This window comes from Hypanus sabinus, chromosome 3, assembly GCF_030144855.1.
Source record: "Hypanus sabinus isolate sHypSab1 chromosome 3, sHypSab1.hap1, whole genome shotgun sequence".
NCBI lineage: Eukaryota > Metazoa > Chordata > Chondrichthyes > Myliobatiformes > Dasyatidae > Hypanus > Hypanus sabinus.
The window spans coordinates 132,945,998-132,969,079 of record NC_082708.1 but is presented as its reverse complement, the minus strand read 5'-3'; the positions used below and the strand labels follow the sequence as shown (position 1 = coordinate 132,969,079).

Here is a 23,082-nt window from a genome sequence, read left to right as displayed (position 1 = left end):
TATATGTAATGTATGGTTACATATATGTAGTTTGACAATAAATTTTCTCTGAACTTTTGTTTAATCCTTGCCCTCTCTGGTTCTGCACCAGTGACACTGTACGTCACCGGCTATTATTCCTTTTCAATTGATCTGCTTTTGGAGGTGGACAGTGAAGGGTCAATCTGTGCCTTTGTAACTGGCCTCTCTCATTCTTGTTCACTCTCCCAGATCACTATAGGAAGCAAATTGAGGCCACGTGCTTATTGGCTCCTGCTATCTATAAACAGACAGGGCTGAAAATTCACCCTCAAAAATATTGAAAGAAATGAAGCTAATAACTGAGAAAAACAAAGACTATTTTACGATATTGATATCCCGCATCTGAGCAGGCATCAGAGCATTACGAATAATGGATAGCATCACAGAGCCCTAATCACCATTAGGATGAAAACATGTAGTCTCTATAGCAGCACCTTCAACAGCTCCATGTTCATATGTTCTGATATTTAAGTCTAAACTAAGCAAATGAAACAAGGTTAGTATGCATAGCAGTCTCCATAATCAGTCACATGGGTGTACAAAGGGGTCAGTAGTAGTTCTGAATATTTACCTGTCCTCTTCAGATTTTAAGGAACTCAGACCTCAGACATTCTTATGGGTTAGTCAGGTCAAGTTAGTCCGTATATATGTATACACATACGCACACAAAAAAGAAATTTTACAATGCTACGAAGACTGAACTGTACGTCAGAATTGATTCTGGACAGTAATCAAACCATATTCACTCAGGACAAATAAAGACAACTACGGTGTCTCACCTTCCCAACGGGTCAATTGGTATTCTCAAATTTCAGTTTTTAAAAATCACTTGTGGAATCTCTTCACACCTTTTTTCTTCAGATTTAGTGTAGTAGAAAGTAAACAGCACCAACAGATGTGTGTGCAGTTTTTAATGAGCTTGTTTTATGTTTTCTTACTAATAGGTGCAGGAAAACATGCACTCCATCTGTCTTACCCCACATCCCTAGGTATCAACATTTGAGAAACAAGAGCTTGGGGTTTTAAGGTTTTCTTTGCAGAAGGGGAAGGGGGATGGATAGTACAAGCTTAACATCCAAGGTCATTTGTGACCTTATGTAACACAAAATTCAAAGTAAATTTATTATCAAAGTACAGTACATATGTCACCATATACAACCCTGAGATTTGTTTTCTTGCAGGCCTACTCAGTGAATCCAAGAAACATAACAGAATCAATGACAGACTGCACCCAACAAGACAAACAATCAATGTGCAAACTCCAAATACAAAAGAGAATAATAAATAAATAAATAAATAAATGTTCATATCGAGAACCTGAGATGAAGAGTCCTTGAAAGTGAGTTCAGTAATAGGTGAGTGAAATTTTCACCTCTGCTCCAAGAGCTGATGGTTGAGGAGTAATAACTGTTTCTGAACCTGATGGTATGGGTCCTGAGGCTCCTGGACCTTCTTTCTAATAGCAGCAATGAGAAGAGAGCATGGCTTGGGTGCTGAGGGTCCTTGATGATAGATGCTGCCTCCCTGCAGCAGGGCCCCATGTAGATGTGCTCAGTGATGCTTGATACCCCGATGGACTGGGCTGTATTCACTACTTTTTGTAGGAATTTCTGTTCAAGGACATTGGTATTTCTATACCAGGCTGCGATGTAATCAGTCATTATACTCTCCAGCACACACCCTTAAAAGTTTGTCAAAGTTTTAGGTGTCATGCCAAATCTTTGCAAATTTATAAGGAAGTAGATGCGCTGCCATACTTCTTTCATAATTGCACTTCGTGTTGGGCCCAGGACAGGTCTTATGAAATGATAACACCAATGAGTTGCTGACCCTCTTCACCCCTGATCCCTGATGAGGACTGGTTCATGAATCTTCAATTTCCTCCTCCTGTAGTCAACAATCATCTCTTTGGTCTTGCTAACATTGAGTGAGAGGTTGTTGTTGTGGCACCACTCAGCCAGATTTTTAACCACCTTCCTAAATGCAGATTTGTCACCACCACGATAATGGTGTCATCAGCAAATTTGAACATGACATTGGAGTAGTGCTTAGCCTCACAGTCGTAAGTATGAAGTGAGTAAAGTGGGGCTAAGCTGACAGGCTTCTGCGGCACCTCTGCTGATGGGCACCATGGAGGAGATGTTGCTGCCAATCCAAACTAACTAGGGTCTGCAAGCGAGGAAGTCGAGGATCCAATTACACAAGGATGTATTGAGGCCAATGTCTTGCAGCTTATTAACGTTGACGAAGGATGATGTAGCTACATTGTGACTCCTTCGTGTTCATCTTCGAAAGCAGTTTAAATTCTACCTTTGATGTCTCTTCCCTTTAGGGTGGATGGGGTTCTGTTGAAGACCCTGACCTGGAGTTACCCACAGACTTTGGTTCTTTGCAGTGGTGGGACCTGTTCCCAGGGCTCATGGCTGGCCTTGTTTTGATATCCCAAGAACCCAGCCTAGGAACATGAGCGTGCCTTCTGTGTTCTGAGGTTTCATGACCCTATAGGCAGGCTTTCTAAGCCAGTGTCGCTGAACGAAGCATCGGAGGAGAGAATGGAATATCGGGAACAGTGGATCAGCTGTCGCAGGCTCGCACTTGGTGAATTGTGCTCTCTCTCTCTCTCCCTCTCTCTCATTGGTGGGCGAGAGATTGTTGCCAATGCTTCGGGGAGAGCACTTGGGAAAAAAAGTGGCGCGACAGACTTTTAACACCATCAAAAAGCAAGTTATTGTCTTATGTCTCCCCTCTCGCTGTGAAAGGGGCAGTTGTTTTTCCAGGTATTAGAGAGATTGAGAACCTGTGACATGTCGAATTGTCGGGGGAACGATTAGTTTTTGTTTTGCCACAGATGACGGTTTTTATTGGGGGCTTTGCTATTGCATGCTTGGTGGATGAAGGCTGCTGATGCTTTTCTGCGGAAGTAGTGGGACTTTGGGGTTCTAAAGTTTTAACTGTCACTCTTCTGTTTTCGTGGATGTTTGCAAAGAACAAGAATTTCACAATGTATATTGCATACATTTCTCTGATATTAAATGGAACTGCTGAACTACTGAATTTTGAGGGGATGAGATGGTCAGTTGTACTCAATAAAATTGATCCTGAAATATGTATGTTTGCTGTCCAGATGTTCCAGGCTTGATGAAATGGCATCTGCTACGGACCTGTTGTGACTGTAGGCAAATTGGAGTGGATTCAAGTTGCTTTTCAGGCAGGAATTGATATGCTTCATGACCAACCTCTGTAAGTACTCCATCACAGTGGACATAAGTGCTACTGGACGATAGACATTGAGACACGTCACCACTTTCTTCTTAGGTACCGGTATAATTGAAGCCTGCTTGAAGCAGGTGTGTACTCCAGACTGACGAAGCAAGAGACTGAAGATACTGGTGTACTTTGTACATCCAAGGTCATCTGTAACCTTATGTATTAACTGGATATTCTCATTAAGTCTATCAGTGCGCATTTGTATCACCACTTCTAGCCCTGAAGCTAGTTTATTTTCTCCTCCTAGACTCTTGCTGATTTTTTTCACTTGTCTGCAGAGAGCATGCAATCCTTCCTGGGACATACTGTCTCTCCTGCTCTACTTGAGTCATCATCTTACATGAGTTAGCCTCAGCCAACTTGAATTATTTTCCATCATAAATCTGCTTGATCCTTATCTTAACTGACGTCCACACATGACAAACTTGAGTAACATTTTCCCCACCCTAAAGCGGTTAATTTGCTGGTTCCTGGAAAATATATATTTAATAATACATGGGCATATGCTACTGAATTAATATTTCTACACTAATGCCCTAAAATATGAATTACTGAGCTAATAGGTAACTTCTGCAGTCAATGTTTTATGCTGTGGCTTCTATCACACTTGTGAGGTGCCAACTATTGCATTAGGAACCTATTAAGATGTCGGTGAAACAGCCGACAGTATTTTATGATTGGCAATGAAAAGAGAAAGATGGGACCTGGTTATTTGCAAAAGTCTTTGCATGATTAGTGGGAATAATTACCAGCTCCTTTCTCTCCCTTCCCCTCCCACCTGAACCCCTACACTAGAAATGAAAATGAACTGTGCCATTAGCAAAAAAAAAGTGACCAGAAATTCATCAAAAAGGAAAGTGAAACTGCATTTCTCCACCCTTCGGAGGGAGACAGCCATGAAATGCAGGAATTAAACTATCTAGAGGAATAAAATCTATAAGCCTTTAAAAATGTAATTTTTTTTTCTCATTGTCTAAATAGAAGGGGAAAAATGGTTTGGATATCGACAGTGGAAGAAGATAGTGTGAATTGCAAGATCTAGCCTGGAATATTAAGCCTGTGCATCACCTTGCTTCAATATCCAGTTGTTATCCATTGCATTGCTTGTCAGTGTGATTGATTCCCCTTCCTGACATTATTATTAGTCCTCGCTAGGCTCTGCAGCGAGCCGCCTAGTGCATCATCCGCCCTTATTTACATGTCAATGTGAAATCTAGCGTGAGGGCTTCTGATGCTCTGCATGTTGCTGGGCCCTTAATGCAGCCAAAAGATTTAGCAGTACAGAAGTGTGCTGCCTTAAAATGCTCCCTCAGAGAGTCTCGACCAAAATCACGACGCAGAGAGCCAACGTATCAGCTCCACAAGTCTCAACATGTGTGATCAGCTTCAGCACAGCTTGCATAAGCAACGAGTGGGGATGAGTAACATGTTTATATCACGAGTGTCTGACCAAGCTGACGTGAACATTATAACAGTTACAATAAATGAAGCATTGTGGAGTAAGGGGGGGGGGGGGGCTATATTTTCAATGCAAACTTGAACCTTGAACCAAGGCAAGTCTAACCTCGGAATGATTGTAAAACTCTGATTCATGCTGGTCATGTGACACCAATAAACGACTGTCAGTTTCATATTAGGTAGCCAGAGCAAATCTAATCCAAATGAGGAACTGTGTACTCCACAGGCTGAACACAATAGCAAAAAAAGAATGCATCGCAGTATAAATCAGCTTGCAGAGATAATACTTAACTTCAATTAGACAATATGGCACAATGTAATAATTAAGTAAAACCTCAGGATTTCAGGTATATTTAGATGCCTTTAGTTGCATTACAAATTAAGTAATATATCTGCCAATCATTATGATGCAGCACCCTTAAATTTAGCTCAGTGGCTTTCAAAAGTGTCTGATGCATGACCTAACCAGGAGGAAGGAACACAATGAAGGGTGGAGTTTATATATTTTTTAATCCCTGATCCAACACTATCCCTTTGATTAACTCCTGGTCTGCCAATATCTCATGCCTACATGTACCTGAAAAAAAGAGCAAGGCAAAAATCATTCACGGCAAGTTAGACAATTCCATAGGGATTGGGAAAAGAGGAGGATTTCCCTCACAGCCATGAAGTTAAATAGTTGGAGGGAAAGCCAAGCCACATACAAATAGATGAGGATTTTGCCAGAGATTATGTTTGGCGTTGTGTCCTAAGGGGGTGGTGGGGTAGTGTGGGGAGGGTGGAGATACAAAAACATGCTAGTGAGCATGTTGGAAACCAGATGTGGTAAAAGGAGAATGAGTTTAGGGCCAGAGAATGGTGAAAATAACAAAAATAAAACATGCCAGAATAGTGAAAAACACAAGGAGGGTGCACTGTAAGAAATTGAGTAGCATTAAATAAAACAAGCTTGTATTTATAACTTTGCAATATTCCAAACAATTTTACAGCCTTCTGATAAAGTGGGAAGAACGCGTACCTTATTTCTTTACAATAATACAAGAGGGAATGAGAGAGAACCACCATGATCTTGCTAAACAAATTTAATGAGGCATAAAAAGCCACAATGGCAACTGCCCTGAAGGACTGAGAAGCACCAATAAAAATTATGTCAGGATTATGAATCTTGTGATTAGATTATTGTCCAATGAGAGGCAGAGCTGTTTCTTTAGCCTCCGTTATGGGCTTATTAATCAGAAGTGACTGAGAACCCAGTTGAGTATTAGCTAATCAGTGGCTGTATCATCAGAGAGCAAATGTGTTTATGAAGGGCAGGCCATATTTGATTAACTGATCTGAATTCTTTGAAGGCATATTACTAATGGGTACTGAAGAGGTTAGTGGGATGTCCATGGGTACCATGTGAATGGACTTCTATAAAGCTGTACATGAGCAAAAGTGGAATTGGAAGTACCCTTGGTCATTGTAAATTGTCTCATGATTAGGCTAGGGTTAAATCAGGGGATTGCTGGCCATGGCTCGTAGGACTGGAAGGAACTCAGAAGGTCAGGCAGCATCTATGGAACACTTTTTTGCGATGTTTTGCGGTGAGACGCTTCATCAGGACTGGAAAGGAAGGATGAAGAAGTCAGAATAAGAAGGCGGGAGGAGGGGAGAAGATGATAGTTGAAGCTAAGTAGGTGGGGAAGAGGTAAGAAGCTAGGAGATGATAGGTGGGAAAGGTGAAGGACTGGAGAAGAAGGAATCTGATTGGAGAGGAGAGTGGACCATAGGAAAAATGGAAGGGGGGGGCACCGGGGGGGGGTGATATGCAGGTGAGGAGAAGCAAATAGGTAAGAGGAGAACCAGAGTACGGAATTGAAGAAGGAAGGGGGAGGGCTGGCAAACGATGTTCATGCTATCAGGTTGGAGGCTACCCAGACAGAATATGAGGAATTGAGATAAAGAGAATGTGCTCTAATTAGCAGGTTGTGAATAAGTGGTTTTTCTCAGAGATCTGTACTGAAAATTTAACTTTGAACTATTTATGAAAATGTGTAAAATGAATGAGTAGAGTTATATATCCAGATCTGTGCTTGAAATGAATGTGTGAATCATAATATCTCTGTTACTACATATGTAAGGGAGAAAAATAGAAATGTAATGGGCAAAACCATGGCAGAAGAAGTGTGAGGCTATCAATTTGGATTTGAGAAAGCACACAAATAAAATATTTTCCAAATCAAAAATAAACTATATAGTGTGAAAGAATTAAAAGACTTGGGTTCCCTGGTGTACAGTTCACTGAAGTCTCACCCATGGGCATAAATACCAACCAACAGGTCTAGTGGAATGTTGGCCTTTACTCCAAACGAGATTTACTGTTAAGAGTTAGGATACACTGTTTATGAATCTTGATATGGCCTCAACTCAAACACTATTTCAGATGCATGGCATCTAAGATAAATTTAACGAGTTATATCATGACATGAAGGATAAATTTCAGAGACAGTTTGGAGAAATTTAGTTTGCGGTCCATTTTGTTTACATTTAGTTGAAAGTGACTTGAGACAAGGTAGGTTATAAAAACAGAAATCAACAGGATGTTGAGAAACTTTACTCTGGTGAGAAGTTAGGGCCAAAAAGATAACTTAAAAGGAGTGGAATTAGGAAACACTTTTCATACATTGGGGAGTGGAATATAGAACTTGCCCTGCAAAAAAAACCATTAATCGTATTGTTGATTGTGAATTTCAAAAGCATGACAGGCAGCTTTTTATATGCTAAGGATATTGAGGATGGTAACAGAGTTGAAGTACAGCTTAGCAATTTGAAATAAAACCTTAAATTAATGCTGCACATATTGCATCCCCTTCACAACTTCCTGGTGCACTTTAGAGTCAATGAATTTGTGTAGTTATTGAGATGGGGGAATACAGCAGATAACTTATACATAGCAAGCTTCCACAAATACCTCTTTTAGTCAGATTCTTTGAAGGCAAGTTATTGACTGAGACACAAGGCTAAGTAACTCCCCTGCATTTCTTCAAAATAACGGTACGGTATTTTTTACATCTACCTGTGAGACCAGATAGGTTCTTGATTTAGTGTCTCCTCAAAGAGACGACAGCTTTGTCAATGTTGCCCTCTTCAGTACTGTACTCAAGGGTCAGCTGGATTTACATTCAAATACTTGTAGTTCAAGTTCAACCATACATGAATATCGACAAACAGCATCACTCTGGAGCCAAGGTACGAAACACAGCACCAACAGTCACGCACAGCACAAGGCACATACATCACATATAAGATACCAGTAAAATACAGTCACACAAATATATATCATCCAAGACCTTGAGTCCATGCATGTTACACCAAGTCCCTAAGTCCATGAATGTTAGAATTGGAGTTAAGCATTAAGCCTTCTGTCTCAGAGCCAAGAACAGATGTCACTGAGGTTGAGATGACATTGTTTGCAAGGGACTGGTTGAGAAGGGAAGCAACAGTTGACTGAGGACAAACATAGATAGTCTGGGTGATTATGACTGAGTGTTGTGAGGATCAGGTAAGGGAGGGGAGGGGAGGTATGATTGATAGTAAAAGGTGTTGGACAGAGGTTGTTTTGCAAGGAAAGAGAGGCCAAAGAGAGCAAGAAAAACAAATAATTGTGAAAAGCAGCATCTGCACATGTGAGGGGTATTTACTGTTCAGGGTGTTTTTTTGCCAAGCCCATCTTTCTAACATAGCTACTGAGACTTGCAGAGATCAAAGAGTTGCTTACAACCAATACTCTTTGTTCAGTTTCATGTAATAAACGAGAGCCAGTCTTCAGTTCTTAATGTAAATGGCAAACAATGATCAGTCTGAAATTAAAAAGGTAGGTTTGCAAACAGTAGCACTGTCTATAGAGCACAGGATACTGACCCGTAGCATGGAGCTGGTTGCAGTGTAAGACAATTAGGATATTTCAATTGGCCTGTTTCACACCAGACTATGCTGGCTAAGTTATTTAGTTCAAGGAAGCTTGCAGACCAGAATGATACCAGTCCTTAGCACATCAGACAACTGATAGAAACATAGAAACATAGAAAATAGGTGCAGGAGTAGGCCCTTTGGCCCTTCGGGCCTGCACTGCCATTCAGTATGATCATGGCTGATCATCCAACTCAGAACCCTGTACCTGCTTTCTCTCCGTACCCCCGATCCCTTTAGCCACAAGGGCCATATCTAACTTCCTCTTAAATATAGCCAATGAAACGGCCTCAACTGTTTCCTGTGGCAGAGAATTCCACAGATTCACCACTCTCTGTGTGAATAAGTTTTTCCTCATCTCGGTCCTAAAAGGCTTCCCCTTTATCCTTAAACTGATCTATTAATAGTTGGAAGGTTTGTGTATTCAAAGAACTTCATAGCATTAATTGTGGGTGTCTGGGAACACTGTATCCAGAAGCCTTTAGACAGTTTGTGTAAAAGGGTAGATGAAAAAAAAATCACCTACATGTGACAGAAAAAGAGTTTAAATGTAAGAGAGCAGTCAAGCTTGTTAGGAATGGTCAAGGAAGAGCAAGAAGAATGACAGAAAGATGGAGTGATGAGAATTCATTCCACTGCCTTCAATTTCTGCGATGGCTTACTCGTTCATCTGCAACTTGCTGATATCTTCTTTTAGCTTATAGGAATTTTGTCTGTGTTTTTGAAATTGTTCCTGATTTTGAAATCATTTGCTATTTGGAAATCTTTTTAAAGATAGAAAACCTGATTCTTAAATGTGTTTTAAGAATACTGTCTGGATTTAAACAAGTACCACTAAAAATAAATGAAGTATGTTTAAACTACTTTCTTATCTTAAGTATCTCCTTCTTGGCATAGAGGTGTATGTGGGTATTGGCAGTTAGAAGTGCCATGGAGATAAGCAAGGAAGTGACCTAGTCTTTGAAGAGTAGGTGGCTAAAGTATAATTTCCCTTTGGTGAGGGTACCCATATCTTTATCAGACAGGGCTTAATATCTTTATTGGAGTTTAGAACGTCACAGACAGCAAGCACAAACTTAAAGTGCCATCCACACATAAGTTGCCTCTCTTGGATGCCACTGTCTACGTCTAGGGTCCTCCAAGCATGAATGCTTTTATACCTATTTTGGACACAGAATGACAACTGTGAGCCAGCTTCCTAGCAGCAAATCCCCAACTTTCAATTTTACATTTTATTGAAATGTCACCATGTAGCTTTAAAACGGATGATGCCATGTGGTCCAATGTATAATAAGCAGAGTGGTCTGGGTGCAGATACCAGGTAGATATACTGTAAGTTACTACATTAAGTAAGAAAAGGCATTGTGGAGATACATTTTTGAAGACAACTGGAAATGATTAACTTTAGTCAGCAACATTCAATTCCTCGGTGTTTCGTCCAGTGGGATTGTCCTTTGTCCAGCACATAAGTGCCATTACAAAGTGGGCACAGCAGCACTCTAACATCTTGGGAGCTTGTGAAGATTAAACATGTTATCTGGAACTTTGACAAACTTCTATAGATGTGTTGTGGAAAGTATACTGACTGGTTGCATCATAGCCTGATATGAAAACACTAATGCCCTTGAATGAAAAAGCCTTAAAAAAAGGTCGTGGATATAGCCCAGTCCATCACGGGTAAAGCCCTCCCCATCACTGAGCATATCTACACAGAGCACTATTGCAGGAAAGCAGCATTCACCACTCAGCTCATGCTCTCTTCACACTGCTGCCACCAGGAAGGAGGTACAGGAACCTCAGGACTCGTACCACCAGGTCCAGGAACAGTTATTACTGCTCAACCATTGGGCTCTTGAACCAGAGGGGATAACTTCACTTGCCTCATCACTAAACTGTGCTACAACCTATGGACTCACTTTCAAGGACTCCATCTCACATTCTTGATATTTATTATTATTATTATTATTATTATTATTATTATTATTATTATCTTGCTTGTTCTTCTTTCATTTTCTCTTTTTTTTTGTTTCTTTGTATTTACTGTGAATGCCTACAAGAAAATGATTCTCAGGATTGTACCTGGTGACATATATCTACTTTGATAATAAATTTACTTTGAACTTTGAGACATTTTTCATTCTTCTTCAAACATGAATGAAGTAGGCACTTTCCTTAAAACTAAAGCACCATAAGGTCTCTGATGTAAGTAGATGTCAACCGGTATGATTTGGAATTAGTGGCTTTTAATCATATGCTTGATGCAATTTTAAGTGTCCTCTATACGACACAGAGAGACCCAAAGTCAAAATGAATGCTCAGTGAATCTCAGGTCTTAGGGAAAGTCAATCACTCTGAAGCAAGGTATTGACATTGATCTATAACAAAGTAGCAAAGCTGTACTGTGTATAACAATGAAGAGAATTTCTTGATACACATATGGTTAGCATATTTGTTGTTGCTGTACTGTAAGTATATCTACAACTGGCTGGGAAGCAACAAATTATGCAGTATCCTGCAACATTAGGTGGAACAGGATGCCACAGAAGGCTCTGGATGCCAAGTTATTGGGTATATTTAAAGTAGAGGTTGATAGGTTTTTGATTATTAAGGGCATCAAAGGTTACAAGGAGAAGACAGGAGAATGGCATTGAGGGGGAAATAAATCAGCAAAGTACAAATAGTGGAGCAGACTCAATTAGCTGAATGACCTAATTCTGCTCCTATGCCATGATCTTATGCATCACAAACTCTGTCAATGGGACAACTACATATGACGTTCCCACAGTAATCATGACAGCCATATATAGTAAAACTATATGTAACTCCTGTTAGGTTCCTGGGCACTGGAGTACCAAGAGGAGAAAGTTAGGAAATCAATGCTGCTGACAACTTTAGTCCGTATATCTGGTGGAAATGGCCTCCCTTTAGGTTAATAAAATGTGGTTAGTCTCATATTAAGAGGGAACATTATAATGAACTGAATCACAAAGCCTTCAAAATTTAGCCTTTCCTAATTGGCTAATCTAACTCTAATTGGCTCTATTCCATGGGATCTATTTAGTTTTTAAATGCCTCAGTAGGCCTAGAAATTCTGGATACTACCTACACATTGGCAGACTCTGTCACTGAGCTGTCATTTTAAAAGTTACCACTCCTTATTTGGGGCAGGCATTTCTAATGGAAGGACAGAAGGTGATCAATATGGGATGAATGTGCCCTCATTGGATTTCTCAACCACAATTTTAAGCTTGAAGAACAATTTAACCTTAGGGCTTTTAATCGTCAGCCTGGGATAGCACTTAAGATAGCTGCAGGGAACACAAAATGGAATATTCACTTAAGTGCTCTTTCTCCTAGTTTTCCTGTTCTGGAACTTTTACATACACTTCAAGGGAAGGAGAACACCTGTTGTGTTCAATCACCAGTCCCACAGCGTACTAATTCAACTCTGCATATCTACCACTGTCAACCATCAACATGGCATCTCAGACAGTTCATCTGCTGTCATCAACAGCAGGGAGTGACCAAAGTACAGAGGGCTGTAGAAGATAAACATCAGAGGACACGGATCTGCGGGAAATCTGCAGGGCACAGCGTTTGGGCAACCACACTTAATTGACACAATTGGCAAAACGCTCCCCTTCTGTGTGTATTGCCTTGAACTCCAGTTAGCCAAAGCCCAATTCTGCAAGTACGAGGGAAAAGCATGCACCCACAAGCACTGGTAGCAATAACACACAATGTAGTTGTGGCTGCGCTTTGTTCTTTACTTCTGAAACTTGGTATTGTTGACTTTAAGAGCTGGACCTGAAGAAGCAAAGTAAAACACAGCAGCTACTTTCTTGTGGGTCTATCTCCACCAAAGATAAACATGTGCAGTCAAAATGATAATATCTTCTGTCACTATATTACAGAACTTCCCAAAAAATGTTAAAAGTTGTAAGGACACCTGATATTGCTCAGGTCAAAAAAGCAGGAATATTGGGCTATCATTAAACATGGGAGCTAGACACAACCAATGCATTATGCTAGAAAACAAAGATTTTGCTTCCTGAATACTTTTGGGTGTTTCTTATGGATTTTGGGCTGCTGATCATTAAAATCATCATGAAATTTCCCTATCACACACAATTTTTAAAAATCACCTAATTTATTACTTCAATTTATAATTCAAGTTAGAATAACTGATACTAAGATTAAGGAAAGCATTTTTGTTGGTGCACAAATCAAACAGGTAATCAATGACAGGCAATTCAAAGAACTCCAGCGGGACAGGAGAAAATCGCATGGAAGGCATTCACAGATGTCGAAATTTTTTTGGCAACTACAGAATACCAAACAGGTTGACAACATGCTTCAGCATACAAAACGATGAAGTGCAACATGCCACTAAATGCCATTTTCTGCATTTTCATTTATACTTCTGCTCTGCAAATCTTAATGCTGTCAGTGACGAGCCTGGTGAAAGGCTTCGCCAAGACATTGGCAAAATGCTATCAGAGCAACTGCAATCTATCAATGCTGGCTGATTATTGATTATTGAGCTGATTACTGTTGGACATAAGCGAGAAACCTCAAACATTGAGTACAAACAAAAATCATCAACAAAACATTTTTAGCTTAGTTGAATTATTGCAAAGCCTTAGCACCGTTATGCAATTAAATGCGTTATATTCAATGAAAGTTACTTTCTTGTTTCTCCAAATTCCTAGGTGATACAAGTAGTCTGAAATTATATTTGTGTTCAGCTTCAAGCGATCTATCGTGAATTTTTTTGTAAATTCTGAGAAAGCAACATTTTCGTTAAAATTTGTTGTCCGGTGTTATGCATTAACCCTTTATAACAAGAGCCTTTAACTGGCTATCAGGCAACCAAAAAGGTTTTACAACTTGAACAAGGGTCGTTACATTTACAGAACCAACAACATAGGATTATTGCCTCAGTACAACAGATCAACTCGTCAGCTACTGCTGGAGAGAAATAACAAGATACGGCACAAGTGAGCAGTTCAGACATCAAACTGTGAAGCCTATGTTTTGCTACAAACCTTTAATCATATGCTGTTCCCTGGTTACACTTCCTAATCTCTGAGAGTTTGTAAAGGCAAATCGTTCTCAGCGTATTTACTTATTTAACATAAACTACACAAAATGCCCACCAAAGCAAAGCCTGAAGCAAGGAATTACTGGTGTAGCCCAGAGAGTCAGTTTTCATCAGACCCCCTGATGCTCCAATCAATGAATCCAAAAAAAATATATGCATAACATTTAACATCAAGCTAATTAAAATAAGGGAGAAAGCCAAAAATTCAAAATTATTCACACACCACAGAAATTAGAGGAAGTGAAATAAAGAAATTCATCAGCAGAAGGCCTCCACCTTGCCAACATTAAATTCAATTTTCTCCTCTCACTTACCGGACCATGGTTTGGCAGAGCTCCATAAGGTATTGTCTGGGGAAGGAGTCCTTTCTGCTTCATTAACAGCATGTGCTTCTGTTCCTCACTAATATGAGAGGTCTGAGGCTGAACTTGCGGCTGCTGTTGCTGTAGGTAGGGCATCATGGGAGCTTTGTTCTGATTAGCCATTGGCGGGGTCATTCTCTGGCCCACAGGCTCAATATTATAATGCGACAGTGGCTTAGTGTTAGCATACGAAAGCATAGGCTGTTTGTTCACAGAGGTCTGCCCCATAGTATTTGGCTGTTGATTCATTATGTTCATGTGGTTTTGTGAGAGGTAGTTATTCATGGCCTTCTGAGGGTTGCTTGTCATAGCAGGCACCATAGGCTTTTGATTATTAAAGGCCTGTGGGTACATCATTGGGCTATTTGGTTTGTCTGGAATAAAGGTGCCTCCAAAGGGACTGTGTGGCGGGGCTGCAGGGGACCAACCATGTGCCTGATTCTGCTGGTGTGGCTGCGTGTGTTGCTGCTGTTTCTGCTGCAACAGCATCGCTCGTTGCTGTTGCTGGGCAGCCATTTGCTTCAACTGCTCTGCTCGGGAAAGATCAGTACTCGTCGACGGTAGAGCTCCCGGACCAGATCCTGGCCCCGGCCCTGGCCCAGGTCCTGGTCCCGGTCCGGGTCCGGGTCCCTGTCCAGACCCTGACCCAGAAGACGTTGTCATCAAGAAGCCATTTCCCGACCTTGCATGTGCTTGAGTTTGACTTGGGGCCTGCTGTGAGGGTTGGCTTGTAGATGTCACTGGTGAAGTAGCAGGTGCAGAAAGGGATGAAATACTTGACACAGAGGACACACTGGAGACTGTGGAGACATTGGAAAATGGAGGGCCTGATGAAGATGGTCTAACCTGTGGCGATCCCATTGACAACTGATTAAAAGGAGACTGACACATTTCACTCTTTATACTTGGGTTATCTGCTGGAACCGGGGTCTGAGACGTAGGCTTGACAACCTCCATCTCCTTCTTTTCATCAAAGTCTTCATTAAATAGGTCATGCATGTCATCTTCTGGAACTGTGCTTGTTAGTTCATCAATTAACTCCTGCCACTCTTGCTCATTAAGATTAATATCCGAGAATAGTTTATTTTGATGGAGAAGGGAAGCATCTGAAGAGTCTATACAACTTGGATCATCAATCAATTCTTGTTTAAGATCCTTGGCTAAAATTAAGTTGAAGTCGTCATCCTCTCTGGTGCCATTAGCCTGTAAGCTCACTCTCGGATGCCTGCTCTCTTTATTTCCGTCATCAAACCCTGTTGAATTATTTCCACTGGTAGATATTGGAAGTGACGGCTTCAAGTCAATTTGGTGCAGGGGAGAAACAGAAGGTATAGGGACGTTGTTGGAGAGGCTGTTGCCCTGGTCTATCCCAGATCCCTCTTTTCGAACTCGCTTGCTGCTCGGGGAGAAACTGCTGTCAGAAACTCCATTTTGCAGGTCTCCATTAAGTGGCGAACGGGCACCTTCAAGTTTTCTCTTTACCGTTTCTTGAAGCTTTAAATGAAACATAAAGAAACTTGGTTATTATTTTACCTTACCATTATGAAGAAATATCCATAATTCTCCATAATATAGTTACCGCTAATAGTTATAAAATTCCACCAATCGGAAAACAATCTTTTGTTAATGTTATTATATTTCACTTGCTCACATTGGTGGGTTGGGTGGGGGGGCATGGAAGTAGAATTATTTCTGTCTTCAGAACAAATTTCCAGTGCTTTGGAATTTCTCTTTGCTGTTTTGTACCTGTCTTAACTCCGGAAAAATGCTTTTTTTAGGTGAAGGATTCCAGTATATGATAGGAGAAATCCTGTCTGGCCTCCAGCAGTGGCAGATGGTGATTACAATGGATATCACAGCAGAGGACTCTGACAAGACCAAGGCTTTCAACAATTAGGATGGTAACTTTAACCAAACTCAAAGGTTGGCCAACTGATGGGATCAGAAGCATGACTGATTTTATAACTCAATTGACTGGGACAGCAACGAAGGTGAATTATAAAACTAGTATCACAGCCCTACCAAAGGGTCTCGGCCCAAAACGCCAACTGTACTTTTTTGCATAGACGCTACCTGGCCTGCTGAGTTCCTCCAGCATTTTGTGTGTGTTTCCAACATCTGCAAATTTTCTCTAGTTTATAAAATTAATATATGGGTTTCTGAACTTATTCTTAGGCTTATATTACCTTAAAGTTTCAGAAACATTAAGAGTCTGTCATGTGTTCCTCTCCCTCCTCAAGGATACTACAGTGCAGTTGCCACTAGCAGCTCAGCAGTCCAAGAAGAGGCAAGATGGACATTATCATTTAATTGGGTCTTGAGTGTTTTACTTTCATCTGCATCCCCAACCCATCCATGAACTCACTATAGTTGACCTCTATGTTCCTTATCTTGGCTGGAAGACTGATCAGAGGAGAATCATCTGAAAGTGCCATTCACTAGTTTCAGAGCAAAAGGAGTCCTGGAAAATTCTTCTGAGCTCAGTTGTAGGCTAATTAGAAGTCTTGATGTTGGACGATGAAGTTTGGTTCATTAATTACAACAAGCATCTAGAGACTATCTCCAAGGGTTTCAGCTGTCCTGTGGCAGAATGTATAGTTCTGAACTTATCAGGATGTTTGGAGCAATCATGAGCCGAAGTTCTGAATTTGCTTTGCTTAATCAGCAAGATCTAGGCCAAGAAACTTGGTTCAATCAAAGCAACTGTATTGACTTGTCCCTCAGTATTCCTAGTGTGTTGCCTCCAGAAATCTAATACACATTGGGAACATTACAGCCAGGTAAATTTATTTAGATTTGCATGGGGAAGGTGTAGCAAAATCTAGATTGTAAGTAGACTTTACTGCACTGCTCTGAGACCTGCTCCAACCTTTAAAGGGAACAAAAACAAGCCACAGAAAACAGGACTTAGATGTTATCTATCATGAAAATTCTATTCACTAGCCTGGGATACTGGCACAATCAGATAGCAAGTGTGCAATAGAATGTTGGCCTTCATTGTTAGAGGGAGTGAACTTAAGAGCAGGGAGTTCATGCTGCAACAGTACAGTGTACTTGTGAGGCTGCGGAGTACTGCATGCAGTTTGGTCTTCTCAGATGAGCAAAGATATACTGGCTTTAGAGGGCGTGCAGAGGAGGCTCACACGATTGATAAAGGGAACCTTTGAGGAGAGATTGAGTCACCTACTAATATACTCAATGGAATTCAGAAGAATGAGGGAGATCTTAGAGAAACATTTTTAAAAAATTATGAAAGGGTTAGATAAGATAGGGCAAGGAAAGTTGCTTCCACTGGTAGGTGAGACTAAAACTAGGGGATATATAGACTCAAAAGTTTGGCATGGGGGTAGGTTAACTACAGAGTAGAGATGAGGAGAAACTGCTTTTCCTAGAGGGTGGTGAATCTGTGGAATTCTCTGTCCAGGGAAGCAGTAGCGATAACCTGATTAATTATATTTAAGGCACAGTCAGATAGATTTTTGCATAGTAGGGGAAATTGGAAAATGGATCAGCCATGATGAAATGGCAGAGCTGACTTGATGGGCCAAATTGCCTAATTTTGCTCCTATCTCTTATGGATCTGAATCTATGGTCAGATCAGCGTAATTTTAATGAATGATGGAGCAGCCTCAATGGGCCAGATGGCCTACTCTTATTCCTATGTCTTATGTTCTTATATAATACATTGAGGCCCAAAAGCAGCATCACTCATGACCACTGAATTATGAAAGCTCTCTAGAAGCTCTGCACTTCTCTATTATGCCACTGTTGGAATCATGCAAGCTCCATGGCTTCCGCTAACTTGGTCCATCATTCATTAGTTGCTGTACTTGGACTAAGTTTTATTCCTTTACAAGAGATCTCTTTTTTACCATGTTTTTAATGGTTCCTGTTTATGGTTTGGTTCTCCTGCAAAGAAGAATCTGTTTGCGTTCTTAAGAGGGCTCTAACTTCATGTAAAATATTCTGGCAAACCTTTTAATTTGTTGGTTTATATATAATGATGCAGATTGCATTTAGATACACTACCACATCTCTTGAAAGTGGTTTCACGCATTAAAAAGAAAGCAGGCCTCTCCCACTCCTGATAACAGATCTGCCATTATTTAATGCTTCAATTAAAACAATGCCAAAACAACACCAGAAGCAGTTAGCCTGGGGAGGATAAGAGATGTAAAACTCCTACATGATCCAAGGTATGTAGTCTATGATGTTCACTGCAGGATGTCCTATAACAATCAAGTGGTAGAACTAACCTAAGTGTTCTGATGTTATGGAAGAATGTATGTAGTCCATGATCTTCACTGCAGGCCTGTGCTGGTCATTTTCCATAACAATCGAGTGTAAAAACTACCGTTAGCGTTCTGATTTGGTACTTATTCCCTGATGAAGAAGCAGTCCAAAGTAAATTGCTAAAAACTATTGGCTCACAAGTACAAAACTGAACATTCTGACAAGAACCACAGAGTGGGAAAAGGTTCTTAATTAATTAAATCTCATCTCTTCTTCTATGAACCAGACCCCGAGTAGAACCCTATTCAAAGCAGTCCCCCTTTAAAAATACACAATGCTTAAGAAGCTGAAGTAACATATGGAAGGATGCAATCCACAGACAAGAGTTTTTAACTGCTAATGGCTGCAGAAACTGATCTGCTCAGTGCCCCATGGATCCCAATACATTTCCTTCCCTAAAACAACACAAATAAAACCGAGGTGTTACTATGGCAACAGACTAAGCTCAGTGTGGTGCACCTCCCCCACCATCACTGTTTGCCACAGTGACTTCAGAGGACAGTTATTTCAGCTATGCAGAGGAAGTGACCGGTTTTGCTCCACTCTTGTCTTTTATTTGCCTTTACTTGTTATGTTACACACAGTGAGATGACTGTTTTGCAGAAACGTCTTGTTCCTTGCGAGCACACAATACTTAAAAGTATAATAAAAATGACAAGTATGTTCTCAAAAGCAGTTAGTCACTATTCTACTGATTGTCCACAGTTTTCTTTATGCATTCCTTCGAGGAGTAGTTAATTCCTAATTCATCCCTGGCTTTCTTCCAGAATCTACCTGCTGGGGCCCCAGCAAAAAATGAAAAAAAAACTGGGAAGATTTTTATTCTCGGAAATATTTAGCAGTGAGCAGGTCACTTCGTTAAAACGAAGTGCAAGTGTGCTCTCTGGCCAATCCACAATACTAACCCTCTAATCGGAACCAAAACCACGCTGAGGTTCATTTTGTCTCCTCGGCAGATGTTAAAATATTCAGAAAAATGTAGAAACAATCAGGTTTACATGGAAGCTGTAAAAGCTTTGACTATTGTATTTAAACAGGTAAATGACTAAAATTACTGTCACTTTAAAGGCTTCTTCAAGACTAAACAAAACAGCAGGGCTTACATAATAAGGCCATTAAGTCCTCGAGTTTTTTTATTTCTAGCATACTTATAAATGACAAATTAACGGAACGATCTTACTATTGCTTCTGTTGACTAGGACCTGTAATGCAGACTATCCTCTGGGTTCGTGCCTTAGCCATGTGTACGTATAGTTTCATTGTTAGCTCTTTCTTGTAGCCAGTGGAGTTTCTGAGGGAAACTGAACTGGCCTTATGCTCAGTTAAAAAGCTTTACACCACACAAGTGGATTTGCTGCGATACTGCTCACAGTAAGCTACAGAACATATCACAAGACTTACTGACATAATGTATTATTCCAATTCTTAGTTGAAGTAACGTTTAGAATTATCTATCCCTAGAAGGCTATTAATTTAATTCCTATTAGGGATGTCCTGAGGTCAATCACATGGAATTGTTTTCTTTGTTTTAAGGTACTGGTTGCAGATTGATCACTTCTCTAAATAAAGTGATTTGAATGTGCATGTTTTATTGAGATGCTACTTGAATCAGTCAGCATGCTAATATGATGCTGTCTGTGTATGTGACATTGCCATAAATAATGGCCATACTGGATGATACTTGGGAAACCTAACTAGGATGTGAACATACGTCTTGCCTTTATGTGCTTTAACATAGTTTAAATTATCAGAACTGAATGAGGATTCAGAATACAAAGGGACACAACAGTTCTCTATCTGGTTAGCAAGGGAGGGGGAGCCGCGATGCACTTAACATTCAGACCCACTGCTGGCAATATAATTGACTGAGAGATGCTTAACATATTATCTTGTCAATCACATTTCTTTCCTCTTTCTCCCTTATTTTTTCTTTCCTGAAGTCAATGACTCATACTGAAAGAAGCCTCTGCAGGTGCCAGCATCCTTTAGCATCTTGCCCAAGTGGCCTATTCTTCATGTCTGGGCAAGCACTGCCAGACGATACAATTGCTGCAGGTCGTGGACTGAAGGTAGGGAGGAGCATCAGAGCCAAACATGAGCCTGCCTTCATACACACGTTCAGTCTGTCAGCAGGGAGCACTGGGTAGTATTTGTGGCTGAGAATCGCAGAGGCCTTTCCCCTTCCCGTCCCGTCGACTCCATTAGCAGCATCTGCCATTGATCCTACCACTAGATCAAGCCCAACATTTCCTGGTCAGCACTCTGGATAAAATGTGCCTGTGAGGTGCTTTATTTGAAGAGCATTAACAGTAGTTCTGAAAGATCAAGGTTAAAGCGAATGTTCACGTACCAGCAGGGAAATTTGGTCAACACAGTGACAGCAAGCGGTATAAATTACCAGAGCAACACACAGGGAGTGCTCAGCAGGTCAGGCGGCGTCTACGGAAAGGAATAAACTGTCGACGTTTCAGGTCTGGAAAGGAAGGAGAAAGACAGCGGGGGGTGGGAGTGGGGGGGGGAGGAAGGAGGTTAGCTGGAAGGTGATAGGTGAAGCCAGGTGGGTACAAAAGGTAAAGGATTGGAGAGAAAAGCAGCTGATAGGAGAGGAGACTGGACCATAAGAGAAAGGGAAGGGTGGATCCAGAGGGAGGTGTTAGGCAGGTAAGAAGAGGTAAGGGGGCAGAATGGGGAATAGAAGGGGAGAGGGAGGGAGGGTAATTTTTTTAACACTCTCTCCTACAAACCCATGCATTCCATTGGAATTCCTTGCAGGAATTTCTCACTGTTACTGTTTCAGTCAGGCTACAAATAAGTAATTCAAAATGGTCACATTTAAAATCATCCTGTTCTTCTAAATATTCTTAACCTTCTAGTGTGATTTAATTGTATACTGGCAGCAACTTCTAAATGAAAAACGGGAGTGTAGCATTTAGCACAACGTGATTACAGCTCAGGGTTCAGGGTTCAGCGTTCAATTCCAGCGTCCCCTGTAGGGGGCCTGTATATTGTCCCCGTGACCATGTGGGTTTCCTCCGGGTGCTCTGGTTTCCTCCCACAGTCCGAAGACGTACCAATTAGTAGACTGTAAATTGTCCTGTGATTAGCTGGGTTGCTAGGCGGCATGGCACTCTGGACCAGAAGGACCTGTTTTGTGCCGTTATCTCGAAATAAAATAAATAAATTGCAGGAATTCTTCGATCTGTGCATATCCCAAACTAATGCCAAATCTTAGACTGGTTCTCCAATGAGATTGAGGTGATTTAGTCACCAGTTCAAATGCAAGTCATCTCCATTACACAAGATGTGGGATATTTAGGGGAAGTTCGCATCAGTGGAGGTGTCGGTACACGTAAAGCAGCAGAAACCTCTCTATAAAATCAATCCACCGTTTGGGTCGAGGCACGGTGACTTTGAAACATTGCTTGGCATTTCCCTCCACACTGACTTCCTCCAGCTCTGTACTGTGGCATTGACAGGTTCTGTGTTTCCCTCAAAGTGTTTGTCTTAACAGTCATCTGTGAGAGGACTTTCATATTCTGCGTCAGTGATCATGACATTAATTCTTTGTAACAGTAATACAGAACTGTTGCATATTCACAAGCTTTCCTTTTTTTTGAGTGTGTGCACATTTACAGAATGCAACTCACACAAAATGGCACTTGTTTGAGCTCTATTTACAGTGGCAAGCTGAGGAAAAACAGCTTGATTCCTACTGTTCAAAGGCTTGCTCTCCTTCCATTACAAAGAAGTGACTCCAGCTACATGAAAGATGTTTGAGTATGTTACTTCATCTTTGAACCCTCCACACTTATGTTCGTCTGCTGCAGGGGACGGGTTCTTGTGTGCCTTGGTATCAGTTCTAGCTGATTCGAGGCAGGAAACTCTGGCTTCTCTGACTGCATGCCTCACGATATCTGATGATATCTGAGTGACTGGGAGTGTCATCACTTGAAACATTCGATTTCACATTCCAGTCACACGAAGGATGGCTCAGTAATGAAAAGACAGCACTTTAAACCAGGTGTCATATATGTCCATAAATCCCATTGTTGCAATTGTTCCACTGAAGGGTGCCTCATTTATTCTACTAACGACATGCATTTCCAGTAATGCGGTTAACTATAAGATCTTTCACTTTTCCTCTGAACGGTTTTGCTGTAGATTGATTAGGTATTTTACTGGTGGATGGCAAATGGAAATCAGATGCTGGTTTTCTCCCTGCCACAGTACAGCGTGGTGTGGTTGTATGACCACAGCCCCCTGCGTCAGCCCCATTGCAGTGGTAATTGCACTCACGCCTTCCACGAGGCAGACCACAAATGAAGCTGAAGTTTTGCTGCAGGAACGTGGCTCTCAGACAGCACTGGGTTGCCAGCTGACTAAAACCATGTCAGTTTATACCCTGCAGCAACCACAACAACGACAAAAAATGCACAGTGCCTCTCCCACGATCCCTTGCGCTTGGCATTCGAGATGATGGATGTGATCACACAAAGCGGCAGCCGTATTCAGCACCATCCCCTCGCTCTCTCTCTCTCTCTCTCTCTCTCTCTCTCTCTCTCTCTGTGCTGTGCACATGCCAGTGTTTGAACCAAATCAAAATCTTCACAGCCCCTCCCCCTCCCC

The 23,082-nt window shown here is 41.1% G+C and overlaps 1 protein-coding gene across 2 annotated transcripts in view; it reads right to left on the bottom strand.

Moving 5' to 3' along the window:
- The window catches only part of maml3 (mastermind-like transcriptional coactivator 3), a 505,475-nt gene that overhangs the window by 209,303 nt on the left and 273,090 nt on the right, over positions 1-23,082 (bottom strand). For both annotated transcript variants that reach the window (XM_059965173.1, XM_059965172.1), the window contains exon 2: positions 14,116-15,657. In XM_059965173.1, the coding sequence (XP_059821156.1) occupies positions 14,116-15,657 (1,542 nt within the window). The remainder of the gene's footprint in view (positions 1-14,115; positions 15,658-23,082) is intronic.